Consider the following 20,506-nt stretch of genomic DNA (forward strand, 5'->3'; position numbering starts at 1 on the left):
TCCAACCAAGATAGCCACTCTCTAGGACAGCCATAACCAGGAAACAACTCAGGTTTGGGTGCATAATCAGGTGAGATACAGAGGAGGTGAACAAAACATATGAAATAACAGAAGCAGTTTCATTACTTACAGATCCATAAGAAGAGGACAGTATGCCTCATAGGGCTGACGGGAAGGGGGACACACATGCTCAACCAGTGGGAGTGGGACGAGACAGAGAGAGGGACTTGTGGGCCAAAGCCTTCACTGTGGTCCTGGGTGTTACCCAACCAGGTTTCTCTTAAAGAATTCTAATTGGCTGGCTTCAAGTTCCCTGACATCCCACTGTGACTAAGAGGTGGTTACTGAGGCATATCTGCAAAGTATATGTGGGGTATAGGGGTCAATTGGATGAAGCAAGTAGCTTGTACCTGATGGTTCGATAGGGAGGTGGTCACCAGAGGTGGTCATACAAGGCAGATCTCTGGACTGACCACATAGAGGAAGTGGGAGGAGGCAGAGAACTAGAGACTGTCCAGGGTGACTAAGCCCTGATTCTAGTATGAGAAGGTTAAACCTGTCCTCAGAATGGATAGCGAGGCCTTTGATATGTTCTCCCATCTCTTCATCAAGCATATTGACAAATCCTACTTCACCAACTTGTCTTGCTGTAACCTCCCAGTAGGTTCACCTTGCCCGCTGCCTAGATAGAGCCAATTTATCAGGACAGGAGAATTGCAACAGAGAAAGAATTCACACAGAGCCGGCTGTGTGGGGGCCAGTTTTATTATTACTCAAATCAGTCTCCTCCAGCAGTCAGAGTTTTTAAAGACAATTTGGTGGGTGGGGAGGGGCAGTAAGTCAGGGAGTGCTGATTGGTTGGGTCAGAGATGAGATTATGGGGCTTCACTGTCTTCTTGAGCTGAGTCAGTTCCTGGGTCGGGGTCACAAGATCAGATGGGCCAGTTTATCATCTGGGTAGTGCCAGCTGATCCATCAAGTACAGCATCTGCAAAACACCTCAAGAACGGATCTCAGGAGCAGTTTAGGGAGGGTCAGAATCTTGTGGCCTCCAGCTGCATGACTCCCAAACCATAATATCTAATCTTGTGGCTAATGTTGGTAGTCTAGACCCCAGGCAAGAAGGAGGTTTGTTTTGAGAAAGGGTTTTGTCTTTGATTCAAACTGTAAATTATAAACTAATTTCCTCCCAAAGTTAGTGCAGCCTACGCACAGGAATAAACAAGGACAGCATGGAGGTTAAGGACAAGATGGAGTTGGTTAAATTGGATCTCTTTCACTGTCTTAGTCATAATTTTGCAAAGGCAGTTTCATTGCTACCTGAATGATTTTCCTAACTTCTCCATCAATCTCCTGGAAGCCTTTCTCCTTAATCAATTTCTTCAACTCTGCCAGACACGTGGGAGCTTCTTCATCAGCAGATGTGGCCTCTCCAGTTACTTTTACATTTTTTCAGTCCTCAATCTGTGTAGCTGTCCTTTACTTGCAGTAAATGGCTTGGTGTGCCTAATTTCAGGGGATCCCTTTCTGAAGTCTTCCCATAGGCTCAACACTTTCTGACAAAACACACTGTGGTCAGTTGAAACACGTTTTCTATTCATGTCTCCCACCCACAAATGTAATGCCTTTTCCGTCTTTTGCTGTTGCACTTCAAACTACAAAAGTTACAGCCACAGTGCATGACAGGTGCTTAGTTAACTAGCACGAATCTTTTTCCTTCTTCACAATTTCATGGATAATTTGTTCTTATCATAGATTTTGGCAACCTCAGCATATGATTCTTTTTCTTTCACCTTTTCATTTAAGGAAGCACTTTACGGCTTCTCCTTGGCATATCCAAACTGTCAGCATCACAATTCCTGTGCTTTACGGCCATTATTAAGTAAAATAAGGGTTACCTGAACATAAGCTGGTGTTATCTCTCATTATCGCGGCTGTACTACAGGTGCATCTGTTAACCAAGGCAGCTACTGAGTGGGTAATGGGTGGATACGGGGCTACCTGGGACAAAGAGGTGATTCGCGTCCAGGGTGGGACACAGTGGATGGTCCGAGATTTAATCGGGTTACTTGGAACGCAGGCGGTTTGAAACTTAAGAACTGTTTATTTCTGGAGTTTTCCATTTAACATTTCTGAACCAAGGTTTGACCACAGGTAACTGACACTGCAGAAAGCATGAGGGGTGGGAGACTACTGCATTAATATTAAAATTTTCAAATATTACTTTTTGGTAATGAAGTGTGATTCAGGACCCTCCCTCTCAAAGATTAAACGAGATCACCAGGACCTCCGCCAACTTCAGCCGCTCTGCACGACTCCGCCCTCGCAGCCTAGCCAATCAAAGCTACAGGTTGAGTGACGTCACTCCGCTGAAAGTCCTCGCTAATTCCCGTACTCCTTTTCTCCGCCCTGCACCTCTACTATTTGTTACAAGTGGCCAGCAGCCATTTTGGATTTGGGCGGAAATGAAAGTAAAACTGTGCTGTTAAAAGTTTAAAAATTCAAGTCAAGACAAACTTGAGCATTCGACAAAAACGTCTAGAAAGGGGACATCTTAGTGGACTAACTAGACCATTAGGGCAGTGAGTGAAAAGCGGGGACGTCACGGCGCCCACACTCAAGATGGCACTGGCCTGAGACTCACCTGTGCGGCCGCTCTACCTCGGTTCCTGGTTCGTTGGCCTCAGCGGTGGCGTCGGAGGGAGGAAGGCGGGCCTTCTGTCCCGTTTCCGGACCCGTCTCTATGGTGTGGGAGAAACCCGGCCCCCAGAAGATTGTGGGGGTAGTGGCTACAGCCTTACAGGCAGGCAGGGGTGGTTGGTGTCAACACGGGGGCCAACAGGGGACCAAAGCCAAGACCCTCGGCCTCCTCCCCCGCCGCCCTGCCGCAGGTAACAGGGAGCCCTGCGCTGCGCCCCCAGTCCTTGCAGGACTGCGCCGTGGGGGAAGGGGCTGGGCGGGGAGGAGGCGGCCGGCGAGCGCCCCGCTCGCGGGTCTGCGCTGTGGGTCCCGCGCAGGAGCGAGCTCGGCGCGGCGCCGGCTGCCGGTTGAGCTGTGCTCCTCGCTTCGGAGCAGTCTCCCCTTGCTGATTGTGGGTCGCCCTGTAATCTGCGCTTCGCGGGCGACCCCCGCCGGGTGAGGCGCCCGCAGTCAGAGTTCTCCTAGGCAGCCGCGGAGTCGGTCCTCGCGGGGAGGTGTGGAAGAGGTGAGGGGCCAGCGAAGCGAGAGCGGAGTCCCGGCCCCTCAGTGACTCCGCAGGGTCGCGGCGAGCAGGGCGAGGGTGCTCGGCTGGGCGGGTCACTGTCCCGGGGCGGCAGTGCCCGAACCCGGGGGACTCTTGGGGGCGCGCCCGTCCTCGGGAAGGCGGCCTTATTCTTGATCCAAGACCAGTGCCCGGTCCCCCAAGGCCCAGCTGGCTCCTGTCTTGGCGTAGTGCTTTCTGTTTAGAATAAAGATGAAACATTTTTCGGAAGGGCATATTCAGGAATCCATGTGAAATTCTCGGAGTCGGATCTCGAATTTTGGGGGTCACTGTTACTGCTGTTTTAAGGACCCGTGTCCTTATAAAATGTAATATCTTGAGCTGAAATCATGATTATTTTGGTCCATGAAGACATAATTTTGTATTGCTTGTCAACTAGCAATGCTGGACTGAGTTCCGCAGAGGGAATGTATACCTGAAACAGACGAAAGCGAAGGGCCGGAGTAATGCTACCGCTGGGTACCAGAATATCAGCCAGTACAGTGCGTCCTTAATACTCACAGTGCAAGCCATTATCTTCGGAACTTTCAAGCTCAGGGAGCTAGGACCAAGAGAGTCTCGATTAATTGCTGGGAAAAGAAAATATTTGGTAGAAACATTTCCCTAGAGCACAAAGGTTTCTTAGTTGAGTGTATGAGTTGCCCTTTGACCTAGACAAGGGTTTTCTTAATCTACAAGCGGTCCAGAAATTTCATGTGCTGACCAAGTAGGCAAAAGAGTGGAGGGAGATTATTAAAGGGAAGCCTATGATGCATATTCAAGTCAAAGACTGTCAACTCGGTGTTTTTTTATAGAGTGGAGATGCCAACTGCTACAAAATACCTATTCTGTGATACTAGGATATACCTTCTTGTGACTTTTTAATTTCAAAGCTAATGAGCAAGATTTTGTGTTTTCCCCCTCCTCAAAACAACAGGAAAGCATTTGGAAGGCCAAGTGTTTTTCTTACATTTCAATAGATCAATTTTTGCTGAAATATCATTTTTAAAGCACTGGCGGGCATGGTGTAATCTCAGCAACTGGGAAGACTGAGGAGGGCGGGTCGCTTGAGACCAGGAGTTCCAGGTTACTGTGAGGTAGGATAGCGCCAATGCACTCCAGGCCAGCGACAACAGAACGAGACCCTATCTCTTTAAAAAAAAAACAAAAAAAACTGTTCATATAACAGTATTTGTGCCTCTTTAGATGTATTAGTGTGAAGAATTACTGCGTCAAAACATTCTCAAATTGCAATACTCAGCACACCTTTTTAATTTTCCCCCAATAAAGTTTGCACTGGGGACCTGGAATATAATCCTACCACTCTCAGTATTACACTGATGGTATCAGTGGATTTCTGTCAAAGTTAACATACTTTCAAAACAAGAAAATGGCATCCTTTCCAGTTCTCTCAAGAAATTCAGTCGTCTCTTTTAAATTTTTAAGTGATATTTTTTAAAGTCTTAGACCTAAAATACACTAAGAAAAATGAATTTTAACTACTTCCTAACGCTTTTATAACTTTGTTAATTACTTTATAGTGGAATTCATATAAAATCTAAGGTTGATAGCTATTGCAAGGTCAATATTCCCCCAAGGAAGTATTTCGCTATTTAGAAATAGCTAAGTAAACTAAATGTCCCTTTCTTCTGCCTCTGGTGACTGCCATTCATCTAGCCAGAGCGCTGACCCTGAATCCTGGTGGCAGTCTTATCTCCCGGGAGGACTAATATTAACACTAAATAAACAGCATGATTTCCTGTCAAGAAGATATTCATTTACATACAGTCCCTTATTCTCTGCTTTTCTCTTAACTGTGTGTTGATTTTGGAAAGCTGCGTTTTGTGGCTAAGAGAGAGAAGGAGGTCAGACTAGCTTCAGATACTTTCAAAGTAACACTTCTGTAACTCACTCTTCCAGTCTGGCTGGCTTTTCAGGCAGGAGTTGGAGACCAAGTAGAGTTTTCTGCCTATGAAATGGCAATTAGTTTCAAAGAACATAGACCCATTCAAGCTACCTGAGGGAAAGGGGGCTGGTTATAAGCCTGTCAATGGGATGTTAGGGTATCTGGGTGGAACTGGGTTTGAGGCTGGGCTTCTGGTAATCTTGAGATGGATAGTAGCAATGTGCCCCCTAAGTATGACTAAGCTACTGTCCCAGTGTTTGCTTTTTTAAATTTTCCTACCAACGGACTTCCTCCGTGCTTGACAAATTTCTGACTTCATGTGGCTTTGGTTTGCCATAGCTCCAACTCTACCTCATAGCATCCTTCTACCTTCAGCTATGCTTCTAATAGGCAAAAATTGTTCTTAGTTCAAATTCCTGGGGGAGACAATGATCTGGCCAGTTTATCTCTTCATTCAGGCCGTGAGACTGATGACTAATTTGTGAGTTGACCGCCCTTTGGCCCAGGCTAGGTACCTGACAACATTAACTGTGCCCAAGAAAAGATGGCAAGATCAAGTGCTAAGCATGAACCTCCCTACTCAGCAGGCGGTTGTGACCATCTGGCCAGCACTCCATCTCCAGAATCGAGGGATTAACATCATTGCTTTTACTCATGGTCCCACATAAACTTTTTATTTGTAGTCCCAGTAGAAAGGTGAATGTTACCATAGTTGCCATACTTGGCATTTTTTTAGTCCTGTTTTTTGCTTCTCTGTCATTTTTAAGAAAGATACATTGCCAGGTAGGTAGGAATTAGTGAATTTGTTACAAAGCAGATTTAGTTCTTACTCTCAGGAACAGTTTTAGATTTTGAAAAGCTTCAATTTTAGATAGCTTTAGACTTTATACGTGTGTTTCTTATATAACGATGGTTGTGGATCGGTAGGCATTTTAAATTTCGTTCTAGGCATGTGTTTTGAGCAGCATTACATACCTGGTGTAGAAGGTGTTGAATGGAACTTCACGGCATGTGTTTTGAGCAGCATTACATACCTGGTGTAGAAGGTGTTGAATGGAACTTCACCGAAGTGGGGAAAAATTCCAAGTAGAGGGTCAATGTGTAATGATTATTGAGTTTATATTTGTCCAAAGAATACAGATTTTTAAACAAATTTTGAAAGGCCTACATAGAATTATTGGCGTATTTGTAGCAGTTTGCTTTCTACATTGCCAGAGTTAGTAAGAACTCTATTTGCTAATTTTTATATTATGGTAAAGCCACCACTGAAAACTGACTGCCACAGATTTTTCAGACATACGTTGTTTGGCCTATATAGGTTTAGAAAACATTTGATCCAACATTGAAAAATATGAAGATTTCCACAAAACTATTCAGGCTGTTGGTTCCTCATGATAAGTGGCATGATCTGACAGTTCTGAAACTGGAGTCCTGGTTGGAACTCTGTGATAGCCACTCTCTTCAGAATGAAAGCCTCTCACAGTAGGTCCCAGGCACGCACAGTAGGTCCCTGTGCCAAGCTGCCAGTATTGCTGGGGCGCTGCGCATTACCTGTTGTCACCCTGTGAGTTTGTATCCCTGTTGTCAAGAAAGATATGTTTATATTGTAGAAGATTTGGAAGGTGCAGGCAAGTGTGTGTGTATACAATTACCTATAGTGTGACCTTCCACCGCAAACCTCTGTTAATACTTCAACATATATTTTTCAAGTCTGTGTGTATGTATGCATATATTTCTTTTTAAAACAACTTTGAGGTGTAATTGATATAGAATAAATGAAAAAAGTGTACAGTTTTATGTTTTGACGTTTATAATCACCCATTGCCATCATTATAATCAAAATAATGAATATATCCATCTTCCCAAACTTTCCTCATACATCATGATAATCCTGTCTTCCCCCTTGGTCCCTCTAACTGTGCCCCTTCATTAGGCAAGCACTGAAATATTTTGTCGTAGTTGCATTTGAATTCTGTGTATGTGTGGGCTTTTTTTTTTTTTTTTTTTTTTTTTTTAGTGTTTGAGATTATTTGAGATGATTCAGTTTTGTGGTTTCCCCTTTTTACTTGGGATAGCCTTGAAGAGTAGTGTGACTGTACTTTTTCTTATGTTTATTGTCATCTGTGTTTCTTCAATGAGCTGTTTTCCTTCCCGTTATTGTACTGGTGTTTTAGTGTTTTACTTGGTTTATATGAGCTCTTCATTTGTTAATATGTTTTTCATATTAACAATGTTTTTCAACATATTAACATTAAAACAATGATTTTCATCATTGTTATAAGTATTCTCCAATTTGTATTGTTTTCTTTTATAATTTTAAGTTATTTTAGACATACAGAAGTTGTATTGTTTTTGAATAATAAAGTTTTACAACATTTTCCTTAGGATATACAAGTGAGTTAGGAAGTATGAATTACTTTATTCTATTTTTGATTGCCTTTCCACTCTGAAAGTTTGTATGTGGTGGTGTTTGGGGAGGGACAGTAACTACATGTGACTACTTAGTAATGTGCATTTTCTCTAGAGTTGTTAGTTGTTAATTAACAACCATTGCTGGTAACTTGCTGAGCATTTACCATTTTTACTGTCAAATGTCCTCATTACGAGGATCGAAGAAACTAGTAGTTTGGGGTGGCTATGTCTGAATATCTCTTGTTGATGTTGCAGATAGGGGTTTAATGTTTGAAATTGTTTTCTATTTTCTTTTAGATCTGCTTGGCTTTGAGGAAGAGTGGCAGTACTGCCTCACTGCAAAAGGGATGGGATCAGAGAACAGTGCTTTAAAGAGCTATACACTGAAAGAACCACCATTTATCTTACCCTCTGGACTTGCTGTTTATCCCGCTGTACTGCAAGATGGCAAATTTGCTTCAGTTTTTGTGTATAAGAGAGAAAATGAAGACAAGGTTAATAAAGCTGCCAAGGTACCATAATAGGTGACGACTTAATAGTTAGTACTTTTTACTATCTTGTTTTCTTTTAAAAAAATATGAAATTAGTAAAGGTCAAAAGAGGTAAGATGATAAGGAACAGTATTTTATTATTTATGTCCTTTTGAAACATTGCTCTTACTTCGTGAGCCTATCTTGCATTTGCATGACATGGTCAGGTACCGTACTGTAGCCAAAAAACATCATAAAACTCAGTATGATGGCTTTTTTTTTTTTTTTTTTGAGACAGAGTCTGGCGCTGTCTCCCAGGCTGGAGTGCAGTGGCGCCGTCTCGGCTCACTGCAAGCTCCGCCTCCCGGGTTCACGCCACGATGGCTTTTATCATATTTTATTTTTCTGGTGAGAAAGTTAGGGAGACATTTTTATATAACTAATATAAGATATAAGGAGCGATATAAGGAGTTAATCTTGTCTGGCAAAATTCTGTTAAGTATTGACAACATTCTGTAGGCTTCAGCTTCCTCCTTAGGGAAAAGATCCTTGTAGTTCATGCCTTATAATTGCTGCTCCAGGCAGAGGGTGCCAGTGCATTAGCATGCTGTCACACTCAGGTGACCCTGGCCTCTTATTAGAAAAAAATGATTTTACTGTGGAATATAAGTCAATAAAATAACCCCCAATTGTCTTTTTAAATTGGGGAAAATGAAGGCATTAGTTGATGCTTCTTTGGATAGCTAGTACTTCGGAAATTTAGCCATTTAGATATATCATCTTCTAAAAAGGAAAATGTAGTTGTATTAGTAAATTAATTCCCCAGTGTTTATTCTGGTAGGCATGCTATTTTCAGGTTGAACTTGATATCTTGATTTTGTTAGAATTAAAATCTCTATTACCTTGAGTCCCTTAGTAATATCAACAGGTATGGAACATTGATCTCTATTTCATAGGACTCTAAATTGTTTCTACTTTTTAACATGATTATAAAGGATTATATTAGTAATGGAATTTTGGTCTTCCATTGGTCACAACAGTTATTTATTTGATGTTGTATTTTTGATCAAGCATGAAATTGTTATAAAATGGTTCCTAAAGAAAAAGATGTGTAACAGTTCTCTTGAGATGCATTTCCTAGTAATGCATTGTGGTAAAAAGTATAGCTGGCTCTTTTATTGCTAGGTAATTTTGCTTTTTGGTAGAACCACATTTTTGACTCTTTTTTACATCATCTAGGTATGAAGAATTTTTTATTGTGATTTTACAAAAGACAAAATGCCTTACTTCGCTTTCTTGTTCTTACAGTTCATGTCTAACATGCCTCTCGTTATTTTTATCCAATAAGATTGTGCATATTGTTTTTTATAATAACTTAAACTGACTGTTATCAGCGAGGTACTAGAGATTTATCTTTCTTAGTTTTTTTTTCTTTATAAGATTTTTTAAAAATGGTGTTACCCTTTATGGTGCATGTACCAAGAAAACTGAATAACGTAGATTGAGTTTTTAAAGGAAAAAAACACAAAGTCCACTCTCCATTTTGGAGGACTTCTGTGCTGAAGGAATTGCGAAGCCTGAAAGGGAAGATTTATTCCCCCCTAATATCCATAGATACCCTTTTAAGCCATGTCTGAGTCTTTGCACATAGTTCATCTTTGTCTCTTGGTAAGCCATTCTGTGGCTTTGAAAACCTCATATATGAATTTGGGAAATTTGAAATTGCAACAAAGTGATAACTTTAGATTTTCAGAATGTTTCTCATAATCTTAAAAAACTAGGTCATAGTTCTTGAGAAATGTATGGCATTCGATGTGTTAGATTTTAGGAATTTGATGTCCTAGGTATCTGAAATACTAAAACAATATATTTAGCTTGCCTCACTTTCTCTAGAGTTTGGGTTGTTGGCCACACCTTTGGTAGTTTTAACGATTATTTCAAGCAGATATATAGTGTTTTCTGTGGCAGATGTTACTGGATAACAATATACACTTTCTCCACTGTTACAAGTGAAAAACAACAATCATAGTACACCAAGATGAAATGCAGGTATAAGCTCTGGCCACAAAATAATATGAGAAATACTTAGTTCTGTCTGACCATCTCATTTTATCTTGAATTCATCAGCTATAATTAACAGTATAATTTGCTAACTGATGATGATGACTCATATATGTAAGCCTATAAACAATGATAAATTCTAAGCCCGAATTTGATGGCTGTAGTTTGCTGTAATCCAAGTGTTTAATTAGGGCTTTGTGGTAAGTTTATAAAAGCTTATAAAAATGATTCTTGAGTGTCTTTATGCCAGGAATCACATTGAACTATCTAGGAGTGGTATATAGATGCTATATAAGTGCTCTATTTAGTATTGTTGGAGTCATTATGCTCTTCTCCATAATGGATTCGGGCTGTTGTGGAAGGGTTGCTCAACGTATTTAAGAATGCACATTGTGTGGGCATAACAAGAAATGGGAGAGATGATGGCTGTGCTCAAAAGAGCTTGCATTCTAGTTGGGGAAAGCTGTTCTCCTCTTTCTCATACTGATTTTTTTTTTTTTTTGAAATGGAGTCTCGCTCTGTCTCCCAGGCTAAAGTGCAGTGGTTCAATCTTGGCTCACTGCAACCTCTGCCTCCTGGATTCAAGCGATTCTCCTGCGTCAGCATCCCAAGTAGCTGGGATTACAGGCACGTGCCACCACACTCAGCTAATTTTTGTATTTTTAGTAGAGATGGGGTTTCACCATGTTGGCCAGGATGGTGTCCATCTCTTGACCTCGTGATCTGCTTGCCTCAGCCTCCCAAAGTACTGGGATTACAGGCGTGAGCCACTGCACCTGGCCCATGGTTGACTTTTTAAGAAATTATTTTTTGCCCTTCATAATCAGAATGCAGTGCTCTTATGTGGCTCCTGGGCACTATCCACTCAGAAGAACTTCTGAAGTACCCTCCATGCCTCAGATATGATGGACCCACCAGATGGAATGGCCAGCTACTTGCCCCCACCACACCTTTCAGACTTCACTCTCTCCTTTTTCCTTTAATGTTGATAACCATCCAACCTGCTATTCTAAACTAATTATCTGCCAAAATCTCTAGTCTGAGCTCCAGATCTATATTTTCACTTAACTATTGAACATTTCCACCTAAAAGTTTTTATCAGTACCTCAAATGCAAGCTCTACACAATGGAATTCTTTATTCCTTTCCCTTTTTGCGTTTTATTGTTAGTTTATGATCTAACCTTCAGATAGTGGACATATACCAAAAAAAAAAAAAAAAAAAGTATCTGCATTTTGTCTTAGATTTACATCTTCAGAGAAAAAGGAATAATATTTTTCCCTGAAGGTCCTTGTTCTCTAGTTTAGGCATCTTGGTCATTTTATTATGTTTACTTAACATATTTAACAGCATAAATTATGGCTTTGTCCCATCTAAAAGCCTGCAGGTGGATTTGGGCTGTAATGCTGAGTCAGTTAACTTTGCATAGTTCTCAAAGTGAAATAGCAAATCAGAGGCAGATCAGCAATAACAAGTTAAGCCTCTGAGGCTTGAATGAATTCTCTGGATAACTGAATCATAGCTGATTCCTGACAAATGGGAATCATTTATATTTAGGGATAGAATCTCATACTTAAGATCCCTGTTTGGGTGTAGATAAATATCAACATTGATAAATTATATACTACTATTCATATTTAACAGTAAAGGTCCTTACTCAGAATCGTCTTTCAGAGACCATGACCTAGGATAGTGAATGGGATGTAACAGGTATTCAGTAACTTTGGGGAAAGTGCTTTCAAGACTCTGTCATTCAAAAATAGTCATCTTTCTCTACTAGGGCAAGAGCCATTTATTTGCTCAACTGATGTTGATTGAAAAATATCCTAGTTACCCTTAGCAAGTATGTCTTGTTGCTATTCTTTAGAGCAGCAGAGGCTTGAATCAAAAAATGTTCTATTTGATTCTGAACTGCTAGCCTTTCCTGTGAATCTGTATGCATAATTTATGCTTAATATTGAATGTACCAAAGGAGAGTGACAAATAAGGTTCTTGCTAAGTGCCTTGTTCAGAAACATGCAATGAGTTATTTCTTCCTCTCCTTCTTTATTAAACAAACAAGAACTCACTTTGGATCAAGAAATTTTCTAGGCATTGTAGAGTAAAACAATAAGCAGAAGAGAACATGAAAGATTTGGTTTGAAAATTATTTGAAATTTATTTGAAAATTACTTGAAATGATTCTTAAAATGAAAATATGAGGGAGGCTACATAATTTTATACAGAAGCTGTAGCTCAAAACACACTTGTAGGCCAGGCATGGTGGTTCACGCCTGTAAGCCCAGCACTTTGGGAGGCCGAGGTAGGTGGATCACCTGAGGTCAGGAGTTTGAGACCAGCCTTGCCAACATAGTGAGACCCCATCTCTACTAAAAACATGAAAATTAGCCGGGCATAGTGGTGGGTGCCTGTAATCCCAGCCATTTGAGAGGCTGAGGCAGAAGAATCATTTGAACCCGGGACACGAAGGGTGCAGTGAGCTGAGATCACGCCATTGCACTCCAGCCTGGGTAACAAGAGCTATACTGCGTCTCAAAAACAAAACAAAAAAACACATGTAAAAAATTATTCCCAGGTAACTTAACTGATTTAACCAACCTGCTCACACAATTTTTGGTTTATCAGGATCTTTGCTGTATTTGTTAGTTTGTAATTGCTACTTAGAGAAATTTTTTCTTCAATATTTTCTTAATTAGTTTGTATTAAATTAACTCAAGGGAAGGTAACAACTTTCTTGCTAAGAATAAATAAATAAACCTTTTTGGAGCTATTCGCAGAGTTGGCAAAATTTGAGATTATTATAAGAAAATAAAAGACATTGGAGGCTGGGCATGGTGGCTCACACCTGTAATCCCAGCATTGTGGGAAGCCGAGGCGGGCAGATCACAAGCTCAGGAGTTCAAGACCAGCTTGGCCAACATAGTAAAATCCCATCTCTACTAAAAATACAAGACAATTAGCTGGGCATGGTGGCGGGTGCCTGTAGTCCGAGCTGCTTGGGAGGCTGAGGTAGGAGAATCAGTTGAACCCGGGAGGTGGAGGTTGCAGTGAGCCAAGATTGTGCCACTGCACTCCAGACTGGGTGACATAGCGAGACTCTGTCTCAAAAAAAAAAAAAAAAAGGTAATTGGAGAAACCAACCCACTGAGAAGATTTTCCTATGACCCTTCCTGGAAGTAGTTTAATAGAACTTTGAGGCATCTGATAGAAAAACTGTACCAATGCAGGGTATAGATTCTTATACTAGCCCATAGTCTTCCAAGAAGGTGTTTGGAATGTTCAGTACTCACTGTTTATTTGTGAAAATGGCACCACCTGGTAATACCTTGAGGGTTATCTTCCAAATGAAATATTTTATCACTCTCCTCCCAATATGACTGCTTTACAGGGCTTCCTCAGTGATTGTATAGGGTAGACCTTAGAGCTTTAATATCATGAAATTTCTTTCAGAAATTCGTGGTTTGTAAGGAAAACCACTTTTCCAGCAGTTTCTTTTTGCTGTAATTAAATGATAAAATTATTCGATGTTGGAGGAATTTTGGACTGTGGATCTCCTGTTACTCATGTTAAAATTTTCAAAATATGCTGCATGGGTGGGGATTGGAAAGTCAGGATCTGATAGAGCTGTTCCAGGACCATCTAGAGAAGATATTCCACAGATTTAACCTTCCTTGTTCGGACACAAAATTGTTTCTTGCTTGTCATTTCATCTGTGTCTAGTGTCTGCTTAGAAAGTAGGACAAAGAAACCAGGTCAGGAAGCAGGAATATTCCATTGTAGGGATTTCTAAAAGTTGGGGTATCCATACCCAGCGAGTTGTGATAAAAGTTTAAAAGATGTTTAAACGTTTTATTTTTATTTTATTTATTTAGATAGGGTCTAGCTCTGTTGCCAATGCTGGAGTGCAGTGACTTGATCATGGCTCATTACAGCCTGGACCTCCCCAGCTCAAGCGATCCTCCAACCTCAGTCTCCTGAGTAGCTGGGACCACAGGTGGGCGCCACCATGCCCAGCTAATTTTTGTATTTTTTTGTAGAGATGAGGTTTCGCCATGTTGCCCAAGCTGGTCTTGAATCCCTGGGCTCAAGTGATCCACCCACCTCAGCTTCCCAAAGTGCTGGGATTTCAGGGGAAAGCCACGGCAACCAGCATAAACATTTTCAAGGGGGAGTAAATAATAAGTAAAAAGGTAAAATGTAAGAAAACAGAATAAACAAAATTAAAATACTTTGTAAATATGTTTTATATTCATTGATGATCTGTGGCAGAGGTGAGCAAACTTACGCCCAGATTAGCTAAGAACGGTTTCTACATTTTTTTTTTTTTTGGAGACGGAGTCTCGCTCTGTCACCCAGGCTGGAGTGTGGTGGCGCTATCTCGGCTCACTGCAAGCTCCGCCTCCCGGGTTCACACCATTCTCCCAGGTTCACGCCATCCTCCCGGGTTCACGCCATCCTCCTGGATGCTGGTGATGATCTGGAGAAAGGGGAATCCTCATATACTGTTGGCGGGAATGTAAATTAGTATAGCCACTACAGAAAACTGTCTGGAGGTTCCTCAAAAAACTAAAAGCAGAACTACCCAATGATTCAGCAATTCCACTACTGGGTGTGTATCCAAAATAAAGGGAATCAATATGAAAAAGAGATATTTGCACTCTTATATTTATTGCAGTATTATTCACAATAGCCAAAATGTGAAATCAACCTAAGTGTCCATTGGTGGATGAATGGGTAAGGAAAATGTGGTGTATATATACGATGGAATACTGTTTAGCCATAAAAAGAATGAAATCCCATCATTTGCAGTAACATGTTAGGACCTAGAGGACCTTATGTTAAGTCAGGTGTCCCCAACTCCTAGGCTGCAAATTGGTACCGGTTCTAGGAACTGGATTGCACAGCAGGAGGTGAGCAGTGGGCACACGAGCATTACCATCTGAGTTCTGCCTCTTGTCAGATCAGCAGCAGCATTAGATTCTCATAGGAGCAGGAACCCTGTTGTGAACTGTGTATGCAAGGGATCTAGGTTGTGCACTTCTTATGACAGTCTAACTAATGCCTGATGGTTTGAGGTAGAACAGTCTCATCCCGAAATAATCCCCCCACCCGTGGTCCGTGAAAAAATTGTGTTCCATGAAACTGGTCCCTGGTGTCAGAAAGGTTAGGGACCGCTGCATTAAGTGATGTAAATCAGGCACAGAAAGACACACACTGAAAGATGTCACTCATGTGGAATCTAAAACAGTTGATCTCATACGAGTTGAGAGTAGATTGGTGGTTACCAGAGGCCAGGAAGGGGATTGTAGGGGATGAGGAGAGGTTGATTAATGGGTACAAATACACAGTTAGAAGATAGAAGATATAAGATCTAGTGTTTGATAGGTCAGTAGAATGACTAGTTTACAGTAATCAATTGTATATTTTTACATAACTAGAAGAGAATAATTCTCATGTTTCTAGCATAAAGAAAAGACAAATGTTTAAGGTGACGGATATCCCAATTATATTGATTAAATCTTTACAAATATTATGAAGGTATTAAAATCACAGGTACTCCCCCGAAATATGCGTATCTATTATCAATTTTTTTAATTTAAGAAAATTAAAAATAAATAGGGCAAAAAATAGTCTACTGTGGTTAATATTGTACCATGTCCACATGTCACATAAAATGTGGAAGCCTTGTAATGTAGGTATCTTCAACCTCCCATCCCTACTGTTCTTTGTTACACACATATTAACTGTACATTCATTCACACACATTGAAAACCTCACCAGGAATTATTAAAATATCTGCTTTTAGTAGTGATTAAATAACTGAAGAGGTAAAAATGTGGCCTTCACCTGGGCACGATGGCTCATGCCTGTAATCCCAACACTTTGGGAGGCTGAGGCAGGCGGATTGCCGAAGGTCAGGAGTTCAAGACCAGCCTGGCCAACATGGTGAAACCCTGTCTCTACTAAAAATACAAAAATTACCTGGGCATGGTGGTGCAAACCTGTAGTACCAGCTACTCGGGAGGCTGAGGCAGGAGAATCGCTTGAACCGGGAGGTGGAGGTTGCAGTGAGCTGAGATTGCGCCACTGCACTCCAACCTAGGTGACAGAGTGAGACCCTGTCTCAAAAAAGAAAAAGGAAAAAAAAAAAGTGGCCTTCATATTTATTGTAATATTTACCATTTCTCGTGCTGTTCCTTCATTCCTGAAAATCCAAGTTTCCTTTTGGTATCATTTTTTCTTCCATTTGTAGAATTTCCATGAGCATTTTTTAAATAGCGGGTCTTCTGGCGAGAAATTTTCTGTTTTTTTGTCACCAAAAGTGCTTTTATTTTGCCTTTGTCTCTGAAGGTTACTTTTGCTTAGATACAGTATTCCAAGCTGATAGTTTTTTCTTTCAGCATTTTAAACGTTTCATTGTTTCTTGCCCTCCATGTTTCCTGATGAGAAATCTGCAGTTGTTTAAATCATCATTCTCCTCCATGTAATGTGTTTCCTTTAGCTGCTTCCAATATTTTTTTATCTTTGATATTTAGCAGTTTGATGGTAATATGTTTAAGTGTGCTTTTAAAAAATTTTGTCTTGTTTTATATTCACTGAAATTCTTAAGTCTGTAAACCTGAGTATTTAGCCAAATTTAAATTTTCATCCATTGTATTTTTTATGCCCCAATTTTTTTCTTTTCTCTTTTTGGGACTTCAGTTACATTTATTTGACCTTTTGTTATTGTCACAGGTTTCTTAGGCTCTGGTCTCTTTTTTTTTTTCTTAATTTTTCTTTATGAGACGGGGGTTTCACTGTGTTGCCCAGGCTGGTCTCAAACTCCTGGGCTGAAGTAATCCTCCTGCACTGACCTCCCAAAGTGCTGGGATTACAGGTTTGAGCCACCACACCTGGCCCCTCTGATCATTTTTTTAAAATATTTTTTATTCTTCAGATTGGTTAATATTTTCAAGTTTACTGATTCTTTATTCTGTCCTATTCATTCTGTTAATGAGTCTATACATTAATTTTTTATTTTCAATCTTTTTTTCTTTTGGAAATTTGTATCTATTTATTTTATAACTTTTCCTTTATCTCTAGGAAGATGATTATAATAGCTGCTTTAAATTATTTCTGGTCATTCTAATATCTGAGGCCCCTTGAGGTGGTGTTTGTTGGTTGTCTTTTCCATTGAGAATGTGTTACATTTTTATGGTTCTTTGTATGTTGAGTAGTTTGGGGTTGCATCCTGGACATTCTGAATGCAGCGTCACATAACTCTTTGTTCTGTTATAATCCTTTGGAAAATGTTGATGTTTTTTATTTAGCAGGCAGCTAATTTAGGTTCAGGCCTCAAGTTTTTGAACTACTTCCTCTTACTCTTCCTGTGAATAGTATTTGCAATCTGTCTTTCTCAAAAGTTTGCTGGTTTGGGTCTATCCTGCGGATGCTTGCTTCTGAGAATTTGTGGGTATGTGAAAAATCAGGGCATCTCTCCAGCTGTCTCCTCTCTGGGATATCCTCCTCATACTCGCCTTCCTCGTTCTTTTCTATCATTCTTTCAGCCAGAAAGATGGTAAAGTTTTTATTGGACTTTTAGCACCATTGTTACACTGCTTTGCAACTGGGGCCTGTCTCCATGCATAGCTGTGAGAAGGGGAAAATTTCCCCAAACCAAGAAACTTACCCCCATTGGTGTCGCTTCTTCAGGTTTGACTCCCCTCCATAATCTGCTTGCATTTGCTTGCTTTTCGGGATTTCAGTTATTTCTGGCACTTTGTTTAGTTGACAGCAGTAATCCTTGAGAGATCTGGGCTCTTATGAGGCTTACACTACCATAATGGAACTGGAAATTTCTGTAGAGTCATTTAAATGTTAGTAAATTGAATGATGTCAGAACAAGTCATAGATCTTTGCCTTATGTGAAATTTAGCGGGTAGGGAGGAAGGTAGGGTGCTCAAAAGAGCCTTAACTGCAAGTATACATTTTCTGGTTTCTCCCATAATGTATATGAAACTATAATCTGGTTTGGGGTCATTAACTTCAGCTCTTCTGTTTGTATTTTTAAAGCATTTGAAGACACTTCGTCACCCTTGCTTGCTAAGATTTTTATCTTGTACTGTGGAAGCGGATGGCATTCATCTTGTCACTGAGCGAGTACAGCCCCTGGAAGTGGCTTTGGAAACATTGTCTTCTGCAGAGGTCTGTGCTGGGATCTATGACATATTGCTGGCTCTTATCTTTCTTCATGACAGAGTAAGTAACCTGTATAGTCTGCCTCACAGACTTTGATGTAGATTGGGGTAGGGGAATGATGTGTGTGGTAATACTTATAAATTATGGTGTGTATAGAAATTGTAAGTTAGTGTTATTATTAGAAAACCTCCAGAGAAAAAATAGCACGTTGGAAGGCACAAGAGGTGCTATAGATAGAGGTTTTATTGAATGGACAACTAGTTCTGTGTCCCTGGACAGTTATTTTTAGAATTTTACTTTACTATAGTCTGCCTCTAGTTTTGGATAATTCTTTGCCTAAAAATAGCTACAGCTGGCATGAGTTATTAAAACAAAGAAAAGGTGTAGTATCAGTGCTGCCTTAGACTAAAGTTCCTATTTGTTTTCAGGAGTTGTGTCCCATTTTAGATTTTGAAGAAAGAAATGACCATTTCTTAGGAAAAGGCAGAATATATACATATCCTTTCCCATTTGAGTAGTTGGGGCCAATTGAGAGACAGCCTCTTAACATTCTGTGGTGTAACCAGTGTGCTTGACTCTCTGACGATGTTTGCTATTACTAGAAGATGGTGGTTCCTAGGTTTACTTCTGGTCTGTTTCTTGACAGTATTACTGTTTTCTTAATGGTATTTGCATTCTGAAGCATTAAGGTCTTTGGCAGTCCACCAAGATGAACAAATACCAATCACAGGTTAGAAACACTTGGACTTGACTCATCTTTATGTATGTTTTTAAATTTTTTCTATTAATTTGAGACAGATTCTCCAAATATCATATTGGATTTATAGTCTCTTAAAAGTATGTTTACAAGGTCACATGATAATGAGAATTATTAATGGTTCAACGGGGAAAAATATCTTCTTTGTTGACAAAAGTGCATGCACATGGTTAAAAAGTTTGTACACTCTGTGGGTGAGGTGTCCCTCTCCCATCCTTGAATCCAGTGCCCCAATTCCTCTCTTCAGAGGCAATGATGGTGACTCGTGTATTATTCCAGAGATGTTCTTTGTGCATATGAAACAAATATCTAGTGTGTAAACTTCTTCACTTTCATTTTTTTCTCAAATGGAAATGTACTATACACACTATTCTAAACCTTCCTTTACAAAATATTTATCCTTTGGAGTATTCTCTGTAAAAATATTTACATATTTGATGTATTGGGTAGAATATTTAAAGTGCTCTTTTGGCCAGGTGCAATGGCTCACACCTGTAATCCCAGCACTTTGGGAGGCCGAGGTAGGCAGATTGTTTGAGCCCAGGAGTTTGAGACCAGCCTGGGCAACATGGCAAGACCCTATCTCTACAAAAACATTTTAAAAAATGAGCCAGGCATGGTGTCACATGCCTGTAGTTCCCCCTACTCGGGAGGCTGAGGTGGGAGGATTGCTTGAGCCCAGGAGGTCAAGGCTGCAGTGAGCTGTGATCACGCCACTGCACTCCAACCTGAGCAACAGAGACCCTGTAATAAATACATACATACATTACATACATACATAATAACTTTAAACACACTTTTTTGTCTACTGAAATGATTTTTGCTTTGGGGAAAAATAATACCTGAATCCTGTTCTTATTTTCTCCTTCTCTTATTTGACTGTACTGTTTTTACAGTTTTAAAATGGGCTCTTTTGTGGTCTGTGGGATATTTCTGGTGGTCCTTATCATTCCATTTTCCTCTTCTTCAGGCAGAATTTTTTTAATGCCTACTGACAAGATTTCAGGTGAAGTGGATCTGGGTTCGTGATAGAATGTAGGTGAGAAAGAATCTAGAGAAGAAAATTAATAAAATAACTTATGTGAGCAAAGATATATTTTATCTTTGAAGGCATTGGAAGTAAATAATATAGGCTATACAGACTTGTAAATTTATGTTTAAGAACATGTATGTCTCCTGACTCCCATAGAAATGGGGAGATGACTGTGTGCACTGGCTTTAATGTGTTTATTAACCTGCCACATGAGGCAGGGGGAGATAACAGAAGCCCTTCCATTCCATTTTTCCTTTTATCTAACTTCATACAATTTGTTGTTTCTTAAAGTCATAGTTCCATTTATCGTGCCACAAGTGGGAAGGCTTGTCATATTTTTTTTGGTGATTAGTATTTAGTTTTTTAAAATAAAGATTGTGAGAGATGGAGAAAAACATTTTTTTAAATAAATTTCTATTTCAGATCCTGGAGTGGCACTCTTCCTTCTG

At 40.2% G+C, this 20,506-nt stretch overlaps 1 protein-coding gene across 2 annotated transcripts in view; it reads left to right on the forward strand.

Moving 5' to 3' along the window:
* The first annotated feature begins 2,725 nt into the window (after window positions 1-2,725).
* SCYL3 (SCY1 like pseudokinase 3) overlaps window positions 2,726-20,506 on the forward strand; it is a 42,162-nt gene continuing 24,381 nt past the window's right edge. For both annotated transcript variants that reach the window (XM_025403343.1, XM_025403353.1), the window contains exons 1-3: window positions 2,726-2,891; window positions 7,857-8,071; window positions 18,142-18,327. In XM_025403343.1, the coding sequence (XP_025259128.1) occupies window positions 2,744-2,891; window positions 7,857-8,071; window positions 18,142-18,327 (549 nt within the window). In that variant the 5' untranslated portion in view covers window positions 2,726-2,743. The remainder of the gene's footprint in view (window positions 2,892-7,856; window positions 8,072-18,141; window positions 18,328-20,506) is intronic.

Source organism: Theropithecus gelada, chromosome 1 (genome assembly GCF_003255815.1).
Source record: "Theropithecus gelada isolate Dixy chromosome 1, Tgel_1.0, whole genome shotgun sequence".
NCBI lineage: Eukaryota > Metazoa > Chordata > Mammalia > Primates > Cercopithecidae > Theropithecus > Theropithecus gelada.